Raw genomic sequence first — 21,516 nt, 5'->3', positions numbered from 1 at the left:
TTTGATGTAATTTTGATGTTTACGTACACATGTAAATATGAAATTTGTAATCCCCACCGATGCGGCCACTGCGCCAGCGACACTCAACCCACATTTCAGCGGAGTCACTGCGCCATTGTGTATAGCGTCACTGTCAAATGCGTCGGTCACTATAGCAACCGCGACACATCCCCCATCAGTGATCAGCTGATAGCGGGAGATATTGGATAGGTGGGACAGTTTTACTAACACGCTTATAGGAAGAGTGGTGAATCATTAGTGCAGTAGTCCCTTGTTTATGGTAGGGTTTAAGTTCCAGAACCAGCCGTGATCAGCGAAAATCCGCAAAGTAGCGCTTATATAATTTATTTATCATTTATACACATTTTAAAGCTTCATGACCCTTCCCGTACTCTCATTAACCTTTCCCACCTGGTTGTCATCTTCATCCTGTGCTTAGGTTTAGGGCCAGATACCATATAAGGCGCAGAATGTTTTGGCGTCATAGTAGGGGTTGAAATAAATTAAAATTGAAAGAGCAAAAACTTGCGGTATAGTGAAAAAAATCTGTGTTATAAAATTTGCGATACTTTGAGACCGCAAAGGAACCGCGATATGGCGAGGGACGACTATACCATTACAATACCCTGTCCAGCCACAGGCGAGCCATTCAAGTCCTGTGCGGTCGTCCGCGGAGCCACTGAGACTCCTGGACGACAGCAAGTTTGACGCCGCGATCCTCTAATGACCAAATACAGAGGAGTCCAGACCTTGTTCCCTTCCTTCGTTCCCACCGTAAGGAGCTTAAATATGATTAGACACGCAGTGATTAGCCTGTAACACTCAGATGAGGGAAGATTCATTTACTTTAACGTCTTCCAATCACTGTGGCCAACGCATTCATTCTGGGGAGGCTCTGATATCACCTCTGAATATTTTAGAAAATTAAATAAAAATAAGTCACACCGTCATTTAAAAGGTAACGCATTTTAAAGGAATAAATAGAACTTAAGCAGTGGAGAGAATAATAAGACAATGACATATAGTCATAGAATTGGTACTTTAACCAATGCTGTCAAAGTTTATTATTGTAATTGCAGACAGAAAACGAATATAAAATTCAATTCAAGGAAAATATTGAAAGCGTGACCCTCTGGCTGTGTTTTCTCTCGGGGAATGCTCTTGCCCGTCGTCTCATATCCTCAGCGATGACAGCCGTTAGCCTGCCATCCCCGCAGATTACAAGCTATCATTCGGTCATTTATTTACCGCCCGTCCTGCACTGGGACGCGGGTGCTGCCGGAGCCCGTCCCGGCTGCCATCGGGGCGAGATCCCGGCTTCGCCCCGGCACCATCACAGGGCCACGAGCAGAGGCGTGCAACCGTCCCCCCTCTCGTTCACACGCCTGGGCAACTAAAGCCCCCCAGTGAACCCCCTGGATGTTTTTGGAGGGTGGGAAGAAGCCGGGGAGAACACGGAGACTCGGCACATAAAGGCTCCCTTCCTTTCCAGAATCGAACCAGCAAGGCCGCGAGGCGAAAGCGCAAACCATAATGTCATTCTAATGAGGCATTGGGAGTCGCAGTGCCTTGAAACCCCCCCCCCCCCCCCCCCCCAACTTTTTTTTTTTCTGTGTATTTACGCCGTGGGTGTGGCTGGGCCGGGCGAGTGTTGAGTTGCGTGGCATCTCGCGATTCCACAAAAAGGGAGGCGCGAGAGGGGGATCTGCTCCACCCCTCTTTTTTACTTCTCATAGATCGAGACTGAAGAGAGTCCCGTCAGCCCCAAAGCCCCAACTCGAGATGGGATCTGTCACCGAATAATTTGACATGATGAAAAATTCCATTACAACTGAGAAACACAATGATGGGGATGAAGGAGGGGGGATTCCAAGAACCGTCGTTAGATAAAACGGTCACATAACCAGTAACGGGGAAGCTAGCCGACGCTTGTGTGCGGAATACTAATGCCGGAGTGTGCATGTCACATTTTAAACTGTAAGGATTTTTCTCCGGACTGCAGGGACATAGGCGGATTCATAGAAAGTATGTGGATTCATGTCATTGTTTTTATTTTGTTCTGTTCAGTCATTTTGTCTTATTGTTCCCGTTAGATTCCTTATACATCAAGGCAGGGAATTTACAGATCCTCTGGTTTACTCCACAAAACTCTAGTTTGAGGTTCAGATCTGTTGATTATTCTATTAGACACAGGTTTCTCTGTGTGTTTGGATAAAATAGGAACCAGGGAGCTTAGTTTCTAGAAGCATTCTGGCTCCTTCTCTGTGGAAGGGTCTTTTCAGCTCCACAGGAATCGTGACGTGGCCGCTCGGCGATTGGTAGAAGTCGTGAGCCGCGCCCCTCAGCAGACACTTCTTCCATATCGCCATTTTAAAAGCCACCGTGGCCGTAAGGACAGAACCGGCAAGAAATTGGACAAACGAAGTGCTCCGATCTCCTCTGGCCTGCTACGCCACGAAGGGGTTTCCAGCGGATCGTCAACACTCTGGCCAAAAATAAGTCCGGCGTTAGCTAACGGCGGGGTTCTTCACACGGTGAAGCCGTGCAGGGAGGAGATAAAAACACTTCAACCTGGTTGATAGTCCGTGGTTAGGAACGAGCGCCACCGTGGCGACTTCGCCCTACATGTTGTATGTGTCGTCTTTCTCTTTTTCTTTGCAGTTTTTTTTTTTTTTTTTCAGGGCGGAGCAAAACTAAAATGTTCCCCCTGCAGGGGGAGGCTGCTTCCTAGAACCAGATTTGGAGCAGGAGAGTTCTTAGAACTGAGTTCCTTGAACTTTTCTTTCTGAAAGTGGCTACTGAGTGTAGAGACTAAAAGCCAGACGGAGGTCAAGGATGCTTTAACCTGCCTTTGCTCATTAACCAGCCCAGTGCACACACACACACACACACACACACACACACACACACTCCGAAACCCAGAATTTTTTTCAAAAGTAGCTTAGCTGATTGTTTGCCGTTTCCATTGAACAGTCGACCCTGATTAGTGACCTCACGGACTAGCTTTCGCAGGAAAAAGAAAATCACATTTTCATGGAATTTTCAACAAAGCTACAGAGACCGCAGTGTGAGTTTGAGTTGGTACGCAGGTGTGTGTGTGTGTGTGTGTGTGTATGTGGTGACAACTCGGGGCTTCTCCGCGTACTTCTCGTCAGGTCTGAACAGGCAGCCTTACACATTCCTGAATTTCCATCATTCATTCTTCCATCGTCACTCAGACTAACAACACGCGTCTCAGTCGTGTCTCTGGCTGGAGGACAGAAGCGAGGAATCTAATAAACGTCTTCCCGCTACTTTTGCTTCTCCTTTAAACTGCCGCTCCGGAGCTGGCGTTTGCGACGTCCGTGGATCCGAGGCGGGGGCGGCAGGACGCACAAAGTCGAGCGTTTTCTCTCCGCTGAGCCGCTCTCTTGTGTTCTGGTTCTCTATCGCCGCATCTCCATCTCCCCTCTTCGCTCTCATGCACACAAACACCATTTCTGTCAGCGACGCCGGTGGACTGATGAAGATCGGCACAAAGAGCATTTGTCTCGGCCACCCCGAGATCGTCAATCACCGTTTTTTTCCTCCTCCCCGCTTGCTCCGGGTTACCCTCCTTCTGTCTTTGCCCCCGCGTTGACTCGTCTTCTCCCTGGGCTCGAACTGTCAGCTCCCCACAATCGGACTTCGCCCGAGGAAATCAACGGGGTACGCGGGGACATGTGGACCCTTCGGCGATCTAGAGCCGCTTTTCCGCAGGGCGCGCGCTTGCCTGGCATGCCTCTGGAATAGCAGTGGAGGCCGGCACCAACACACATGCATGCACGGAGGGGAGATAGCTTTCCTGGGAGCACAGTATAAAAAGGGCACAGAAGGCTCACACATCCAACATGAAAAGCTGCTTCATACAAAGGGGAAGCAGTCAACACACACACACACATACACACAGGCTCCCAGACATGTCTATGAATAGTCCTGTGTGTGTCGGAGGGGGGCATGGATCACAGGATTCTTTACTTCCCTTGTTTATATGTTTGAACCCGGTCAGCCGATCGATGGGGTTCAGTCGCCTCGACGGCGGTCTTCTGACTAATTTTCAGGAGCTAAAAAATCCGGTATTGGTTTCATTCAGGTGATATTTGTTGCGTCGAAACGTTGGCGTGCTAAAGACCAAAGATGTCGGTTTAGCATAGCATGATTTTACAATGTAAATCGTGTTAGAAACCCCCCAAAAAAAAAGAAAACAGCTCAAAAGTCCCAACATTGGTCTTCACATACAGGATTTTGATTGGCAGATCACATTGGATGTCCTGACATCACAACCATTATCGATCATTAACTCCAAAATGATCATGTCTGTCAACAGTTCTTTTTGTTTTATATATATATTAACCGAAACACAAACAAGTGCCAAACGCCGTCAGTGGCCGGCATAAAGGCGGAACATTGTATCCCGATGGTTTATCTTATCGGCGAATCAGACACACAGGGATCACCGTTATTGCCGTCTCGAGATGTATCACATTCGCTCTTTTCCTTCCTCGCGTGGAAACAGAGGCGCTTTTGTGCGGCTGGAAAAGCACGGGGCGCACCGAATTAGATCTGCGAGAGAAAACACGGCCTAATAAAGAGTCTGAACGCAAGTTTTTTTTTTTTTTAATTTCGTCGTCTTCTCCCCGAAATCTGCATTTTGAGCCACTGCTCTGACAAATGGTGCGAAATTTCTCCGTCAAGAGTTCCTCCTGTCATTTCAGATGGCGATGATGAGGGCAATAGGAACGTGAGCGAGACGGTAAAATAAGGAAGGAAGGGAGGAAGGAAGTACGAAAGGGGACGCAGACAGTATCATGAGTTGACTCACAGTTAACAAGGCTTTGACAGCAGCGGATCTCACACACACACACACACACACACACACACACAAAGTGTGGAAAGATTGTACGGGATCGAGACGGCTGCCATGTCAACATGTCAACTGTGTGCGTACACACAGACACACACACTTTACTCAAAGTCGCAGTGCTGTAAAAGTGTGTCACTGGGGGAAACGGAGATGGATGAAAGCTTGTGTGTGTGTGTGTGTGTGTGTGTGTGTGTGTCCTCCCATGGGGACTCTGATGGAGTCACACACTCAGTGAAGATCAGGTGTGAATTTCTGCTCCACTTGTGGTCCCACAGCTCACACTCTCTTTCCTACCGTCTCATGAAAACAATACGATATTAATGACGGGTTTTTAAATTAATCATTCCCCTACTTTCATTTTATCATCTATCTTGCTCTTTCTCCTCCCGTGTGCCCCCGTAATGTCTTTATTTTTTAAATAGAGTGGCCTGCTTCCTCGCCTCGCGGTGACCGTTTCTTCTCATCTTTGTGACCCGGAGTCAAAACCGCCGCTTTTGTCAGAGGCCGAGTCGGAGCCGGCCAATCCCGAAAAACGCGGGATGTGCGCAATTATCGCTTTGCTGCCGGTTCCATCCTGCCGTCGCAGGACGCTGGACGAGAGAGTGCTTGTTGTGAAAGCTGCCCTAAATGTTCCCTTGCAGAGACAAAGGTTATTGTCTGCATGTGGAAACCACACAAGTTCTGAGTGGGATGTTTTTATTTTTATTTTCTGAAAGCAAATGCGGAAATGCTTTCAAAATAATTTGCAAAATCATGCAGCTTTCACATTTAGTTTTCGCATTTCTGCTATCGACCCTTCAATCCTGCATAAATCAAATTACAGTGCAATATTAGATTTGCAAATAAGAGAATTAACGTATAAAAAGGAATCTCTTCCTCTGTCTCCAAGCCGTTGCAAGTAAAGCATGAACTGGCTTGTTTTCCAGCAGAGTCTGGAGACTTGCTGATCTTCCAGAGGCCAGGTTTCACCGTCCGTTGTGGATCAGTAAAACCTCCTCTGAACGGATCAACATGATTTGCTGGCATAATGATCTCCTTTTAATGCTTTGCAGCGGGAAAAAAAAAAAGAAAAAAGTGAAGCATCATCCAGTGTTCTGTCTCAAACCCCCCAAGTGAATTATTTCATTTACATGAATAGATAGTTACTGCTTTAGCAAATAATAGTTAATTATAAATATTTTGAGAAATTTAATAATAATAGTAGAAGTCTAACAATAATAGTAGAAGTGAACAGTAATATTTGCCTCTTTAAATGTTTGAATGTATTTATTACAACTCACTCTTCACATTTCCTTTTTAGTTGAAGTTTTCAAGGTTATTTTTAATGCTCATTTGTAGAACATTGCTGGCAGATCTTTAATGTTATTGTTTTCCTGTTTTATGATAAAAAAAAACACTTAAAGTCTTTAAAAAGTATCTGTGAGAAGGCGTGGCTTTCAGTTCCACCAAGCACCAATGTAACCTGACTTTCCATGGAACCCTGCTTCAGAGTGGGAGCTCAAATGGTTTTGTGGAGCAGAGATCCACAGTCCCTGATCCCTACGCTGTCCATGTGCAACAAGAAACGGCCAAGTTCTGCGTAAAAGGCGGATCATTCGTTGCATTTCCCCGTAATCATATAACCAGTTAAAGGCATTTAACAGGGATGGGGGGTAAAAGTGATGGGGATGCAGGCAGTCAAATTAAATGTCTCAGTGTGATGTATGGAACTCCAGTGTACAAGTTTGACAAGCCATTATAAGAGATATATTTTTCAAACCCGAGATCAGCTATTTCCATCAGTACTGCTTGTGTATTCCCCAACAAGAAGCCCTTCGCCGTTTGCACCTGCTATTAGCTTCAGTGTTCAGACTGCGCTCACAACCTTGGGGAGAAAATCAGGGCGCCACTCCTTTTTACAACTTCCCATTACATGCCAAGTTGAATTTTTCATACTGACGTTCCAGGCGTGCGTTTTTTTTTTCCCGCCCCGTGCACCATATTATTTTGCTGCGTTGCAGTAAAGATGTCAGGTGGAGTTACACGCCTGGTGCACAGACCCCAGTCGCAAACTAGATAAATATATGACAATAGCCCCCGGGCGCACGCGAGTGTAATTCCCCCTACATGCTCTGTGGCTGAAAGATATTAAACGGGGCTTAAAGTGGATGAATCACACATGAATCCTTGCCTGCCAAAATCCGTCATTGTGCAAACTTAAATAATTTAAGCATGTGTGGAAGGTAAAGGGCATTTCCATGTGCACAGGCTCCCAGCAACCAACTCCTTTTGCGGGACACGTCGCAGACAAGACGGTGATTCAATTGGATCCCGTCATCCTTGCGCCCTCTCGAAACTTTGTCCTCAACTTTCTGTCGATGTACCGTCACGCTGAAAGATGCAGAGACTCTTAATAAAGCTGCGAATATAGGAAATGTTACGCGTTGAAGTATGCAAGTGGCTAGATATCCGGGCTTTCCCGTAGAGAGAGGGTGAGGAGCTCGGTCATCCAGGGGAGCCAGAGGTCAGGACGCCTCCTGGATGGTTCCCGTGTTGTGAGGTTCGGGGGGGGAAGATCCAGGACACTCTGGTGGGACTTTTTGCTTCCAGGCCGGCCTGAGGACGCCTCTAGGATTCCTGTGGAACATCTGGATGAAGTGGCTGGGAGAGAGGAGAAGTCAGGCCCCGTAATTGGATAAGCAGCAGCAGCAGGATGGATAAAATAGATATTGTAACTACAACTCGCCCCTAAAAAAAAAAAATGGTAGAAATAATCACATTTCTGCATGGATCTAGTGGGAAATTGACAGAATAAATGTTTCATGCCTCCGTTTAGAATTTGATAAGCTGATAAGCTTTTCGGCATCAAACCGCATTTGAGTGAGACTGAGCAGCAAATATCGATGCCGTGTCTGTTTGGTGTCTCCTTACAGAAGTCTGATCATGGCCAGGTGTTGCAGGACGCTGTCTTTAAGCACCTGGAGCTGACAGAGAGAGACTACTTTGGCCTGCACTTGGCTGACGACACCTCGGACGCCCCGGTCAGTATGAGTGGGACCCCCACTGTGGATTGCTAGGATTACACAGATTGCATGTGAATGCTTGTTTGGCTGCATCTGCACTCACAACATCGGGCTCGTCCCATTTACGTTTAAATTCTCCAACTCGGCCAGGACGTTTATGAGCTTGAGTCCCACATGGTCCTGTATTTGGTCCTCAGCACTTTGGATCAGATGGTGACTAAATACTTCACGCACATATACCAGGCTTGCATCAATAATAACAATAATAACAGCATAAAAATGATAATTGAAAATAAAAATGGAAGTGAATAGTAATATTTGTTGTTTTAAATGTCCTTTAAAGCAAATAAATAAAGGAATTTTCAAGCTTCTTTTTTTTTTTTTCCAAATATGATTTTTTTCAAGGATCTTTGTTTCTTATTTCCACTTATTATTATAAGTAACTTCATATTTCAGTTTATTTTAAGTTGCGGTTTTCTGTTTTTTTTTTTTTTTTAGTGCTCATTTGTAGAACATTGCTAGCAGATTTTCAATGTTATTGTTTTCAGTTTTTTGAACACTTGCTTTCAAGTCTTATAACTTAAGACTTTGGAAAGATTTAGTAAAGACTCGTGTAAAACTAGAGTCTTAAGTGTCAGCCTAGTGTCAGCGTAGTCTGAGACGGTTTAAGCACTTTGAAAAGACTCGTAAAACACTACAACTAGATTTTTTTTCCCATCCTGCTGGTACTGGGTCGGTTTTGTTGGAACTCCTATATCGTTTGTTGATTCAGTCTTTACGGCGACATAACACAAAGACTTGGGATTATATGAATATGTTTGATATTGTGGTAACCCTAAGACTACCAGCTTCCACTTAATGGTTGAAATGATGGGAGTGCGCTGCGACTCCAGTAAGACTCGGCTACGACTCTTAAGATTTCCTTCCAACTTCCAATTTTAAGTCGGTGTAAGCCCGGCATTAAACAAAAGCCTCACTGCGCAGCAGGTTGCGCGTATGCGTGTGTATTTTTTCACCCAAAAAAACAATACTAGTTTTAATATTGCAATCCCTTGCAATGATTTATGATTATTTGGATTTCTTAGTCATTTTCACACGCCTCCGTGCTTTTAGAAGAAATCAAATAGCCATTCAAGAAGATGCAAGTGCTTTACTACTAATTAAATTACATTCGAACTCTGCACTGTACTCCTATCAGATTAAAGTGCCTTAAAAATGTATTGTTATTGTTATCATTATTATCATTAGCATGAGAAAAAAAAAACATGACATTTAAACAAAGATATGTCCAATGTGGTTCCAGATATCTCCACAGTAAAAACCTATTCAAATGAATTTCTTTTTTCTTTTATATCAGTCAGGGTTTTCATTTTTATTTATGATAGAGTAGAAAAAAAAAAAAAAAAGACGCTTACTTGATGTCCTTAACTCCACTTTGGAAACTCACTGATCTAAACCATATCAGCTACATCTACATCTGTGTGTGTGTGCGCATTCTGAGTGTGTTTTTATCGTCGTGCTATGTTTGAATATTTCTGCACGTGTGTGTGTATATGGCCGCCGGTAAATAATTTAGTCGGTGTAGTCATGCTGTGGAAGCGCTCTGGTGTCTCTAAGTGTCTCTTCATCAATATTTTACAGCGCTGGCTCGATCCCAACAAGCCCATCAGGAAACAGTTAAAAAGTAGGTGAACTCCACAACATGCCGCAGTAACTAGCCGTCCACGGCCACTTCTGGCAGCTGCCGAAGGCCCGCCGTGTCACACCGCGTGAACTCCAATAGCCCGACATTCATGACAAGCTGAAACCAAGGGGGCCTCTGTGATCGGTGAAAACCCTTCACTCAAACCGCGAGCAAAACGACAGGGCCCGTGCAAGGGTGTTTTTTTTATTTTTTTTATTTTTATTTTTTTTAAACCTTTCGAATTGGCCCTCGAGCGCCGATTAAACTCCATTTCAACTTGGCTCCCCGGCTTGATAGCGACCGACAGCATTTTTGCAAACACGCGCGACAATTTATGGGGCGGCCCTGGCAAGAACCGCAGTCCTCAAGCGATTGAACTGGATTTCAACTGCGCTCGTCTCAATCGGGATAGGATTGTTCAGATCTCCTTCCAAGTCCAGGTGTCCCACCATCCCTTTTTGTTAGTGAGGGCTCGGGGAGCTCTCTAGAAGTCGGTCCGCCTCACAAATGCATCACGCCGTTTTAAAAAATAGAGGTTTGACCTGTCGTCGGAGGACCCCCTTGCGTGTCCCCGTCATGCATGACAGGGCCGTCAGATCGGCCCTGCGTTACATCATCGCGTCTCGCGTTCCACTTCCCTCTACAAGCCCTTCAATCTGTGCTCCCCGCAATTTTTTCCAGGAGGATCCCCCCACAACTTGAGCTTCAGAGTCAAATTTTTTGTGACCGACCCTAGTAAACTTCAGGAAGAATATACACGGTAAGAGATATATTTCTTATAATTATTCTTGAGCAGTGAGAAATTGATAACATTTGATAACATAGTTGCAAAATGCCCCATCAACAAAATAGTTGCATAATCTTATCACCAACGGTGATGCATTTTTGGTTTTCTTGCAAAGCCCTACAATAAATGATAACCGCCGTGTATGAGGTATTTTAAAGAAATCAAACATCCATTTTGATAAAAATGTAAAAATCTGCCCTGAATGGTTGTTGACCTACCTCGGAACTTATTTCATCTTCCGGGAGATTTTTTTTTTTCACCCATAATATGTGGAAGATCATTGCTCTAGGCTTTTTTGTGTCTTTCCATCCCTCAGATGTTTTTCGGAGTTACAAAATTGAGTTGTTAAACACTATGACAGCTGAAGATAAAGATAATGTTCACCCTCTATATCATGCAAAAAAAAAAAACATCCTCAGGTTTAGTCAAAATGTTGATTTATATCATTTTGTCCTGGCTGCCGTCCCCCTCGGACAAATTAAACGTTACAGGGCCATAAGGAAGAGAGACGCTCACAGATCGGCAACATTATGTCCGCGGCTCTTCGAATTAGCATAAAAAAAAAAAAAAAAAAGAAGAAATAAAAACCGTGCAAAGGAGGTGTCACTGCACCGTAAAGCCTTTCCTGCCAGGTATTTACTTCACACGGTGAGCCCGGTGCTCCCCACCCACACCTCCGAGCCTCATCAGCAGCCTGTCAAGCTCTCGTAACGTCGAATATTAAGGCTTGGATCTGAAACGCCGCTCGGCCGCAGCATGTGTTTTTAAATATCCGCTCATGCTCGCTGAGTCACTGACGTGTCTGAGGAATTGAGGATGTGGAACAAACCTCGGCTTTTTTTTTTTTTTTCCTATTCCAACAGTTTGCTATTAATTCATCATTTTTTCTTAATGGTAGCAAAGGTTACGTCCATAACTTAGAAGGGCATTTCTGCGAAATATGGATATTCAAAAAGCACGTTATAATCTGTTCCCTTGAAATGAGCACACTCCCACAACTGATTGAACCACACCCACTTGTGAAAAGAGTTTCCATTAATTTTACATAACCGGCAATTAAATCATAAATGTCATCAGCTCTCACCGCTCCGCTACACTTCTATAAAATCATGTATTTCAAAGCCAGCAGGAGTTGCGCCGCTTTTTAATGCAGTGTGTTTCTGCCCGACAGGTACCAATACTTTCTTCAGATCAAGCAGGACATATTAACTGGAAGGTGAGGGATTTGTGCCCTGAGGTTGTGTGTGTGTGTGTGCGTGCGTGTTGCATCCACTCGTGCATTAATGTTTTAATGGGTCGGTAGATAACCTATTGACCCAACTGGCATGGAAAGCTACGTGTAAAAAAAACTCCCTGCTGGATTCTCTCCTGAAAAAAAAAATTAAAAAAGAAAATGTTGACTCAAACTTTTTAACCTACTGTGTGTGAATTGTGAACGGTTTAACAGTAGTGTGTGTGTGTGTGTGTGTGTGTGTGTGTGTGTGTGTGTGTGCTCTCCTCAGATTGCCGTGTCCACACAACACAGCCGCGCTGCTGGCGTCCTACGCTGTTCAATGTAAGTAGTGTTCCCCGGATGCCCGCGCTGTGATTGAAATCCAATTCATTAGGGCCTGCCTTTGTCTACACGCGCTGTTAAACGTAATGACTGCGGTTGCACCAGTGCATTTACAGCCGATGCTCCGAGGCCATTCCAGTTCGCCGAATCCGCGGGAGGAATTAAGTACGACAATATAAGCGTCCAATAAGCTTGTGGTCAGCCTTTGTGCTCATTGTGCAATTTGTGCAAATGAAAACCAGGCGCAGGAGCTCCCAGTCGATGCGTGTGGCGGTGAGGCCAAAACAGCAAAGTGAACTTAATTAGACAACCGAAGACGGCAGTCGAAAAATTACAGTAAACCAGCTGTCGGCGCTAATAAACATTAAAAAGAAACTATTTGCAGCACGGTTATGTTGACGCGCTGCACAAACTTTTATTTGAGAAAGGTGTTTTTATTGGGATTTTGATGGTTACCCAGAGAACAAATGCCCTGGGGGTTCTGCTTGGAGTACCATCACGATGATGCACATCCGCTGGTGTCTAAATAAGAATTTCTGTGCGGGCTTAGTAGAAAGGATCAATGCATTTTGGATCATGTTGTCCCTTCCATTGTTTGGGGGGGGCTGACACACCGGCAAGAGAGGCTCTTCGGTTCACCTGAGCCGCTCAGACCATGAAAGCAATCCGTGAGCTCATCCTCGCACTCGCTTTTCCTCCCTCTATTTTTGTATTGTTTCTCCTTTGCGCACCTGCAACACTTCCACATGAGTAACACATCCTTGCGTTGCTTCCTCCGCTGTATTTTTGGTCCGTACGTGTCAAACTCTGGCCTGCACCATTGTCTGTGGCCAGCAAGTGCATATCATGTGTATGTTTGCCTTAAGACACAAGTCTACACAAACTACATCTCAAGTGATATGCGTGCCCCGAGAAGTGATAATATCCTATTTTAAGGATCAGAGATATCAGTGATATATCTTAAAATATCCAACAAAATGATCACAGAAGGAAGGCAATTTACTGAAGACAGGAAAGTGAATATATGTTTGTATTTCAAGGGGAAAATCTGGTGTGTCTTTTGCGTCTGCGGTGAAGAAGTACACCCCACATCGACATTTTGAAGCCAAGCGGTGTCAAGTGCGTGAAATGGTCTGCAACTGAGACTGCGTGTTTTGAATTTCTGGCCCCTTCTGTAACTGACTGTGACACCCCTGTCCCAGAACCCTTAGCAGTAGCGTCTCCACAAGGACCAAACTCCCTGCGGCCCACTGTCGTTTTTGTTTTTCCTCTAAGGCCCAGAATTCTAAAGAGATCCCAATATCGGTTGAATGTTCAGGAACATTTGGTCGATGTCTGTCAAAGATTACCAATTTTTTTTTTGTTTTTTTTTTTTTGTCAAAGCCCTTGTTGTAGAGCACCGCTGCCGACCTTAAAGTCTATCTGTAGACATTGACGCTAATCTCATCTGGTGCGATTTAGTGTTTGGGTTTCAAGCTGTTTTGGCCCTCTGTTGTCAGAACAATGACTCCTGACACGCTCGTCTGTCTGCCCCTCTTGGCCTCCTCCTATCACTGTTGCCCATTGTTTTCCACACAGCCAGGCTTTGTCCTTTCTATTATCTCCGCACAGTCTTTTTTGATAGGTTCCTACTCATCCTCTTTTGGGCCCATATCCCTTCCCCCCGCTGTCTCTCTCAGTCTTCGCATGCCCCCCCCCCTTCACTCTGGCAGATTTTGTGAGAATTTGCACTGCTAAGTATATAGGTCAGAGAGCAGATTTGGCCTAGACTCCCAACATCATGACACTACTGCTCTTACGTAGACAGGATTTAAGGGGAAAAAACACTCAGAGGAACACGCTCTGTAGCTGAGTTCTCACTTCATTGAGTGCCAACTCAGATTATGAAGATAAATGTTGGCTTTAGGAAAGGGAGGGAAAAAAAAAACAAAAGCCAACAGCTTGAAGCAGCTGCTATGCTGCTAATTCAGTTAGCTTGTCCCCAGTGCCAGCACTGATCGCGCTAAATCCTACAGTTAAGCTTCATTCTCAAACACTGAAAATACAGCGCTGTTGACTGACTTTTTTTTTAATTTTTTAGGTTTTACCAAATTCTGGGACAGAGGTAACAGCAGTTTGGCAACAAAATGTCAGATCATTAAGTGAAATTCATCTACAAAAAAAAAAAAATGGCATCATCAAAAACCGACCGAGTTGCAGAGTGTTGCATTTGGTAATTTATTCATGTTGACAGTCGCACGTGGCAAATGTATAATCACACTGGCAGGTCTTCTGTCGAGTGTTAATTGCTTCACGCGACGCAAATCTCCAGAGTCCATTATCCGAATGGGGGGAGCTCCAGCACCTCGGTCGTTGGTCATTACCAGGAGCCACTGCTAGCTGGAATTGAACCACGCTAAAGTAATAACTGCGAGATAAAATACGGGCTATATTAGCCCCTTCGGAGGAGGACTTAAGCTATTGACTTTACATGTGCGCCTCCCCGGAGCTGTGTGCACATCAATAAGCGGGGTGAGCTGGAATTGATTCATTTGTCAATATGCTTAGGCTAGTGGCTAGTAGGTTAGTCCAGGGACTACTTGAGCGAATTGATGTTTTTGAGCTTCAACTTATAGCTAGTGAGCTAATGGCTCTGGGAATTAGCTCCGAGCTTCTTTTCTCTGAGGGCTCTGAAAGCAACCAGAGACAGGGGAATCATTTCTCTATCTCGCTCGCTCTCTCACTCTGTTTGTGCCTGTTATTTTTCCCTCCCGAATTCAGCCTTAGGCAAACTAGGGCCCGTGGGCCATAAATGGCAATTTTTTTTTTTTTTTCATTCTGACCCGCCAAACTTGAAATGTTATTATAATTAAAACTTTCCATAAAAGACCCAAGACACTGGAGTGTATTTTGGAGTGTGGCATGTTACTCTCATTACATTACATTACATCACATTCCAGTCATTTAGCAGATGCTTTTATCCAAAGCGACTTACAAAAATTGCAATTCAATAACCGAAGATCCAAAGTACGAGTAGTCGTTATTCAGAAGTCACCACTCTACCAAATAGCCATCTCAAAACCGTATATATACATACATTAATTTCTTTTTTTTTTTTTTTTTTGCGATTCGTGGGGTAGTGCTTCGTGAAGAGGTACTCTCTACGTCACTTTTTCACTTTGCCCTTTCAACTAGTCTGTAAAAATGAGCAGATTACAAAAACGAAACGAGTGCTGAGTGTTTAACATAATATTTCTTCATCGAAGTCAGCTGTATGCCTGGTATCCCGAGAAACTGTTTTGGTTTTCAAAGAATACATTACCAGCCGTCACTTTGGCACGAAGCATGCTATGCTAGTGAGCAGTCAATGCAAGAACATGCAGCCACGGCTCAGAGGTTGACAAATGATTTACAGACTCAGCAAAACATTTTCAACGACCAATCGAGATTCAAGAGTCGAGTACCAATGTATCGGGCGGTGTATGGACCCAAATGCAACACCACCATTCCATAACGACAGAGAAAGAGTAAGAAGACTTTACTGAGGCTCATGGGAGTGGGTGAACAGTTCGTAACGGCAGAATGCAGATGAAGCAGGGGAAATGGGGACCAGCCAGCTCAGTACTGGGAATACAGGCAAGAGAGCAGAGACGGAGAGGGGCGGTTCCATAGGGTCTCCCATGGCAAACAAGGCAACGTGTTCACTTGGAAGGGAAAGAAGAAAGCTTGGCTGCTACAACCACTATTACTGTTAACTAAGTTCTGAGGTGCCTGCCTCGGGTGGCAGCTGTGTGTCCAAGTGGACCAAATAAGTAGATGAGGTGGAAATACAGAAAAAGGCACCTAGAACCATGACAACCGAGACAACCTACATGTGTGAGCAGACGCTAAGCATCATGAACACCAACAAAGGCTGTCACAGATCCAAGTTAACTGACCGACACCTTCGGATCTGACCTTAGAATTGCCCCATCAAAACTAACGCTGGACTTTGACTCACCAACAATTAAGGGAGATCAACAGCACTGAAACTAAACATGAGCTTCTCTCCCGTGTTATGAAATAAATGCATTAGGAAAACAATTTGTACAATAAGCCTTCCATATTCATGTGTTTCTATTCTATCCATGTCATTTACTTTAGTTCACCTAAACACTCATCCATCTGCGGCCCACGAGTCAAAAAAGTTTGCCCACCCCCGCTCTATTTCGTCTTTGACTAAAACTGTGTTTTTTCATTTTAACATTCAAAGGCCTCCTGTTATTTGATCCAGGGAATGCCCTGTTATGGCCGCACAGATAACTTTGTATTCCCGTGTCCGTGGTGTTCTTGTTTACACATTAAACAGTCTTATATCTTATCCAATACCAAGACTTAAATATGGCGGTTTAGCCTTTTTCCGCTTTGTTGTAAAGCTACAAGGACATTGAGTTACAAAGTCTACACAAAGTGACACGACCTCAGAGATATTAACGCCGGTATCATCCTCCTACTCCTCATCGTCAGGTGTGAGGGCCTTATTATTCCATTTAGCACCCAAAGCAACACAGACTCAACGCAACTAGTGCCCTAGTCAGGAGAAAAAACTAGGCTGAGTGGCGTGAAGGCAAAGTTGGACTTGACTGTCGAGGTGTGGACAGGTGGCACTTGGAATTCATACGGTTTTGTTTTTTTTTCCTGCTGTCCGTGATAAGTGGATATCTTTAAGAGCCATCTGAGCCACAAGCAATACGTAAGATTGAGACTGACTCCTAGGATAGGATGGACTTGAGGTACTTGCTCAACCGCAGGGGAACAAATGTCCTCTGACGGATTTGGAGCCTTTGGCGGATTCAAATGAGATGCAGCCGTGCATGGGGGGAGCTAGCAGAGTGATCTGATCAGTTGGTGGAAGCGAGAGGTTTTGAGCAGCCTCAAGAATAGACGTACCGCCGTGTTGTGGAATATCTGCAGTGATGTCGATGTCCTGTCGAGAGAGCCGCCAGTGAGGAGTACTGCAGGGGGGTAGGTAGGATCTTCCGACCTTTCGAGGCAAGTTGTGAATAGATCGCGCAATTTCGGGCAGATTTCTTGGGCATGACTTGGATATTGATCCGTTATTGTTTTGAAGCGTTGACTATCACAGAGTTTAAGCTGAAGGTAGTGTTCTTTCATCTATGAGAGGGATATTGACTAGGCAGGAGAGGCTTTGTGCAGAGGCCGCGAGTTCGTTCAGTTGGAGTGGCAGGAAGAGCAGGGTGTCGTCAGCATAGACGTATGATAGAATAATAAACTTATATTATGCTTGTCTAATATATATGCATACCCAGTGTTTCAGGGGAACTGCATATGGATCGAATCACATACTTTTAAAAAGAGGACTCTCAACAACAGAATGAGACCCAAGCATAACATGCTAACAGTAAGACAGTACATGGAAGTATTTAGAAAAATGAATACGACAACAGCCAAATAATGTTTTTAGAAACTGGGCTGTGCTCACATCTCCTCAGTGTAGTTTAAATCATTTACGTTAGACATCGTGTTTTTTTAAAAAAAAAAAAAAAAAGTTTATTTTTGCTTCTCTTGTCACCATGTCTCCGCGTCCCGCCTCAAGGACAATTGTTGCTGTGTCTTTGCAGCCGAGCTGGGGGACTACAATGACGCGGAGCACGCCCAGGGCTACCTGTCAGACTTCTGCTTCATCCCCAACCCGCCGCAAGATTTTCACAAGGAGGTCGCCAAACATCACCAGCAGCACAGGTGAGCCAGGGGAGCGAGTTAGCGCGGATTGCTTTCCAGTGACGTCCACGCGCATCCTGTATATCTGCACACCTGCTGCTGCATTGTAATAAAGACACCTTTTGTTGTGGTTAAAGTAAAGAATTCTGCCTCAGCAGGCACTCACACACACACACACTTAGATGCACTCGCATACAGACTCTCAAATGGCTCATATAATACCCAGTTTATGTGACATTTTCCCTGCCATTATATTCTCTCTACGCCTATTTCTTCCGTTATTTATTTTTGCCCTTCTCTCTCTCTTTCCTTCACACCCTCCCCTTCTCCATATGTCTCCGTAACACACACACTTTCTCTACCTACCATGTTATCGTCACAACACGATGCCTTCCTGCCTTTTTACTCATCTCTCTCTCTCTCTCTCTCTATCTCCCCCTCTCAGCGGTCTATCTCCTGCCCAGTCAGAGTTTAATTATCTGAACACAGCACGCACGCTAGAGCTCTACGGGGTAGAGCTGCACTATGCAAGAGTAAGTAATTTTCTTCCGCTTTTCTTGATACCTGTGTGGGTCTCTGTGTGTTCATTGACATCTACCCCCCTCATCCGGCAATGCGTTTAAAACCTTTGTGATGGAATTCGACCGGCAAAGTCCCGATTTATAAACACCCGCCAGCACCGCCACCAAATTGTTTAGCTTTCCCTCAGCAGCTGAGTGCGGAAATGCAAAGAGGTGGGGGTTGTTTTGTGCACATGAGGCGTCGGTGTGAAACGATGGCGCGCTTCCAGAGTCAGCGGTTATAGGTTCTGCGTGAAAACAAAAACCGCGTTGGGCCGAGTCACCTCTCCAACCTCTGGCCCGCTTTTAATTTAACAGATCCAACTTTGGATGACGTTTTCAACTTAAACAAACTCCGTTTGCAAGCAACCAAAACAGTCACAACTCAGGGAACCCAAGGATGCGAATGATGGTTGAAAATCCCCTAAACTTTTAACTGGAAAAAATTAGCAAGCTCTATCAGCCAAAGTCCCTTTGCTCAGAGATAACCTTTCGGGCCTGTGTCAAATGTCTCACTGTTATTGTTAATCCAAAGACCTAACTTTATAGAGACAATATTGTCTATAAATGTTCACCCTTGGTACAGATCCCTGCAGAAATCCAATTGCGTATGTATGTTTATATTTAAATCATTTTGAAATCTCATTAGCCACTAGACCCAAAGGCTAGCCGTTAAAGGTCAATCTTATGAAAGTCTTTCATCGCTGACGAGTCAGTGTTGAATCTGCTGCGATACAGATGTAAGCTGGAAGTGTTGGCCATTAAGTAAAACAACATAGACACTGCAAGCAGAGCGTTACACAATTTAACAACCAATCTATTAATCTAAGAGATAATTCACAATTATTTTTTTTAAAGATAATTCTAAATCATCCCAAAGGTGTAACTATGACAATGTGCGGCTGGGGATGATATTTAACTCGTAGAACATTCAAGGTTAAAGTTGCCCCACGCACTGAAGCTGTGCTTGTGTGGAACGTCTCGTACCGTCGGCGCAAACTGTTACACTTTTAACACTCTAAATCTGGTGGGCGCCATCTCACACGCACCCAAAACATGCCTCCGCTCCCCCCCCGAGGCTGTGAACCTGCCCGCAGCGGTTTCCCCCCTCGCTGTCACTTCCTGCTTTCTCGATATCTCTTCTGCTTTGGTGCCTCGAACACACACACACACACACACAGCCTCACACACACAGGCCTTCTGTCTTCCAGGACCAGAGTAACACAGAGATCCTCATCGGGGTGATGTCTGCCGGCATTGTGGTTTACAAAAACAGGGTACGGATCAACTATTTCCCATGGTGAGTGACGCGCAACGCACACATACACTGCAGTCCCCGCGCCACACAAGTGACGATATGTGTGCAGTCCCTTGTGTGCGGATTTATACGTAGTTATTTTTGTTTTTAATACGCATCCGTGGTTAGCGAGTTGCCCGGGCATTGAAAAAAAAAAAAACAAAAACAGGGCTGGGTGAATAGCAGGGCTGTGGATCCAGTGGGGCGGAGAGCCTGACGCCGAGGAAAGAGCCCGGTTTGTCTCTGGGCCAAGAGACGACCATAACGGGTTTCGTCGAAGTTGCGGCTCGGGGGAAAAAAAGAGGCTGGCGGGCGTTCACATTTTATTTTCAGCGAGGCCCTCGGTCAGGGCGGAGCGGGCGGCGGTCCACGAGGCTTCACCCTCCGACCCAATAAGTACGTCTTTGCCACCTGAAGCTGTCCTTTCCGGTCAGACCTCGAATGCATCCTGAACGGTATTTTCATCAGGGAGAGTTCGCAAATCAAAGCATTCATCTGCCAATATCCCGCTTTCCTCGCGCTCCCCGCGAAACCGCCATCTAGGGAGCTGAAGCCGACAACCAGGCGATGAAGCTTAGCGATGGTTGGTCGCTGCCGTGGGAAAAATGTGAAAACGACCTGGGGGGCTGCCTTTTTTTTTTTTTTTATAGGAGAGTGCGTCCCATTGTTTTTTGCCAGCGGGTTGTCAATTCCAGCAGGTGCGTCCTTTGCTTTGCCTGGTTTGGGTTCTCTCCGGGTTCTCCGTCCTCCTCCTTCAAAAACACTCAGTTGTTTTATTGAAGACTGAACCTTCCTTAAGGGTGAGCGCTGTGATTGACAGGTGACCAGCCGCGGTTAAACCCTGCCTCTCGCTCCGTGTCAGGTTCGCAGCGTGTTTTATTTGCATCCACCTGCGGATTTTTAATGGATATTTTAAGCTGATTTTTTTTTTTTTTTTTTTTTTTTTTTTTTTTTTGCTAATTAACTCCCGACATTTTCAAACGGTTCGGGAAATGTTTGCATGAACGTGCAAAGGTCACCTGACATTAAAATCACCCAAACTAAAACAAGAGATTTTTCCAGACGCCGAATGTAGACAGCCAAATTATGTGTTTTATTTATAAAAATATCTATAAAAGAATATCACAGTTGCATGATATTTAATGATAGGTTGCCAAACCCATGCTTTGTGTGTCTACAAATAAAACTCGCCGTGTTACACACACACTCACACACACACACACACACACACACACACACATTCTGTGAGCTGGGAGGAAGGCTAGTGATGAGACAGCCGTCAGGTTGAGTTAAACCAAGCCGGAGCCAAGTGTCCACCGCGTCCAACGCAGGAGAATCCCGCCAGCTTTCAGGTCGGAGTGAGCCGAGCGGCGTGGGCACTTTTCCACCGATCCATCGAGGCGCAGCTCCTCGCAAAGGGGGCCCCTCCGTTGGCTCTGCCCCCGCCGCGCCCGCAGCCCGGGCTGTAATTTTTTGATGAGGGTAGAAAGTGGCTCTTTGTCGTTCTCCCAGGCCAGATTTTCTCCAATTTGAGTAATCAAACGGTTGATGTTCTTGACGCAGCGCCGCCTCTCCAGCCGCCGGGCCGCTGCCAGATCCACTTGAACCACCTCCAGGAACCCTCTCTCTGCCGAGAAACGCTCCACGTCGTGGTTTTGCTAAACTCTAGCAGTGATTATCGACATTTTATATTAATGTTTTAAGCCCCGGCTGATCGTTTCTATAATCCATCAGATTTTTTTTTTTTTTCTTTCTCCGGGAAGGGATTCCGTGTCAAAGTCAGTTTCCAGGAAACAAATTATAAGCATCAAATCTGCTCGGCGCGGCTCGCCTTTGTCCTCCCTCCCCTTTAGTCCCGTCTAATTTGCTCCCATCACTTTGGTGCCTCTCGCGCCCGTTTCTCTCTGAAAAGCCAGGATTCTTGGAAATCCCCCCCCCCCCCCGCCCCTGCGGGAGGTGAGACGTCAGTGGGTGCTGTCAGTAGGACAGTAACCACTCAAATCCTCGTAACTCCAGAGGATAATTCATGCTGTGCGTGTGTGTGGGCTC

General features: G+C 45.3%; 1 protein-coding gene across 2 annotated transcripts in view; it reads left to right on the top strand.

Moving 5' to 3' along the window:
* Positions 1 to 21,516, top strand: part of ptpn4a (protein tyrosine phosphatase non-receptor type 4a) — a 74,355-nt gene that overhangs the window by 30,517 nt on the left and 22,322 nt on the right. For both annotated transcript variants that reach the window (XM_086145307.1, XM_086145306.1), the window contains exons 3-10: positions 7,795 to 7,902; positions 9,526 to 9,568; positions 10,250 to 10,328; positions 11,527 to 11,571; positions 11,858 to 11,910; positions 17,511 to 17,631; positions 18,056 to 18,143; positions 19,382 to 19,470. In XM_086145307.1, the coding sequence (XP_086001433.1) occupies positions 7,795 to 7,902; positions 9,526 to 9,568; positions 10,250 to 10,328; positions 11,527 to 11,571; positions 11,858 to 11,910; positions 17,511 to 17,631; positions 18,056 to 18,143; positions 19,382 to 19,470 (626 nt within the window). The remainder of the gene's footprint in view (positions 1 to 7,794; positions 7,903 to 9,525; positions 9,569 to 10,249; positions 10,329 to 11,526; positions 11,572 to 11,857; positions 11,911 to 17,510; positions 17,632 to 18,055; positions 18,144 to 19,381; positions 19,471 to 21,516) is intronic.

This window comes from Fistularia commersonii, chromosome 4 (genome assembly GCF_037954325.1).
Source record: "Fistularia commersonii isolate RoL2024-O1a breed Wild chromosome 4, RoL_Fcom_v1.0, whole genome shotgun sequence".
NCBI lineage: Eukaryota > Metazoa > Chordata > Actinopteri > Syngnathiformes > Fistulariidae > Fistularia > Fistularia commersonii.
This window is presented reverse-complemented; position numbering and strand designations above follow the sequence as displayed.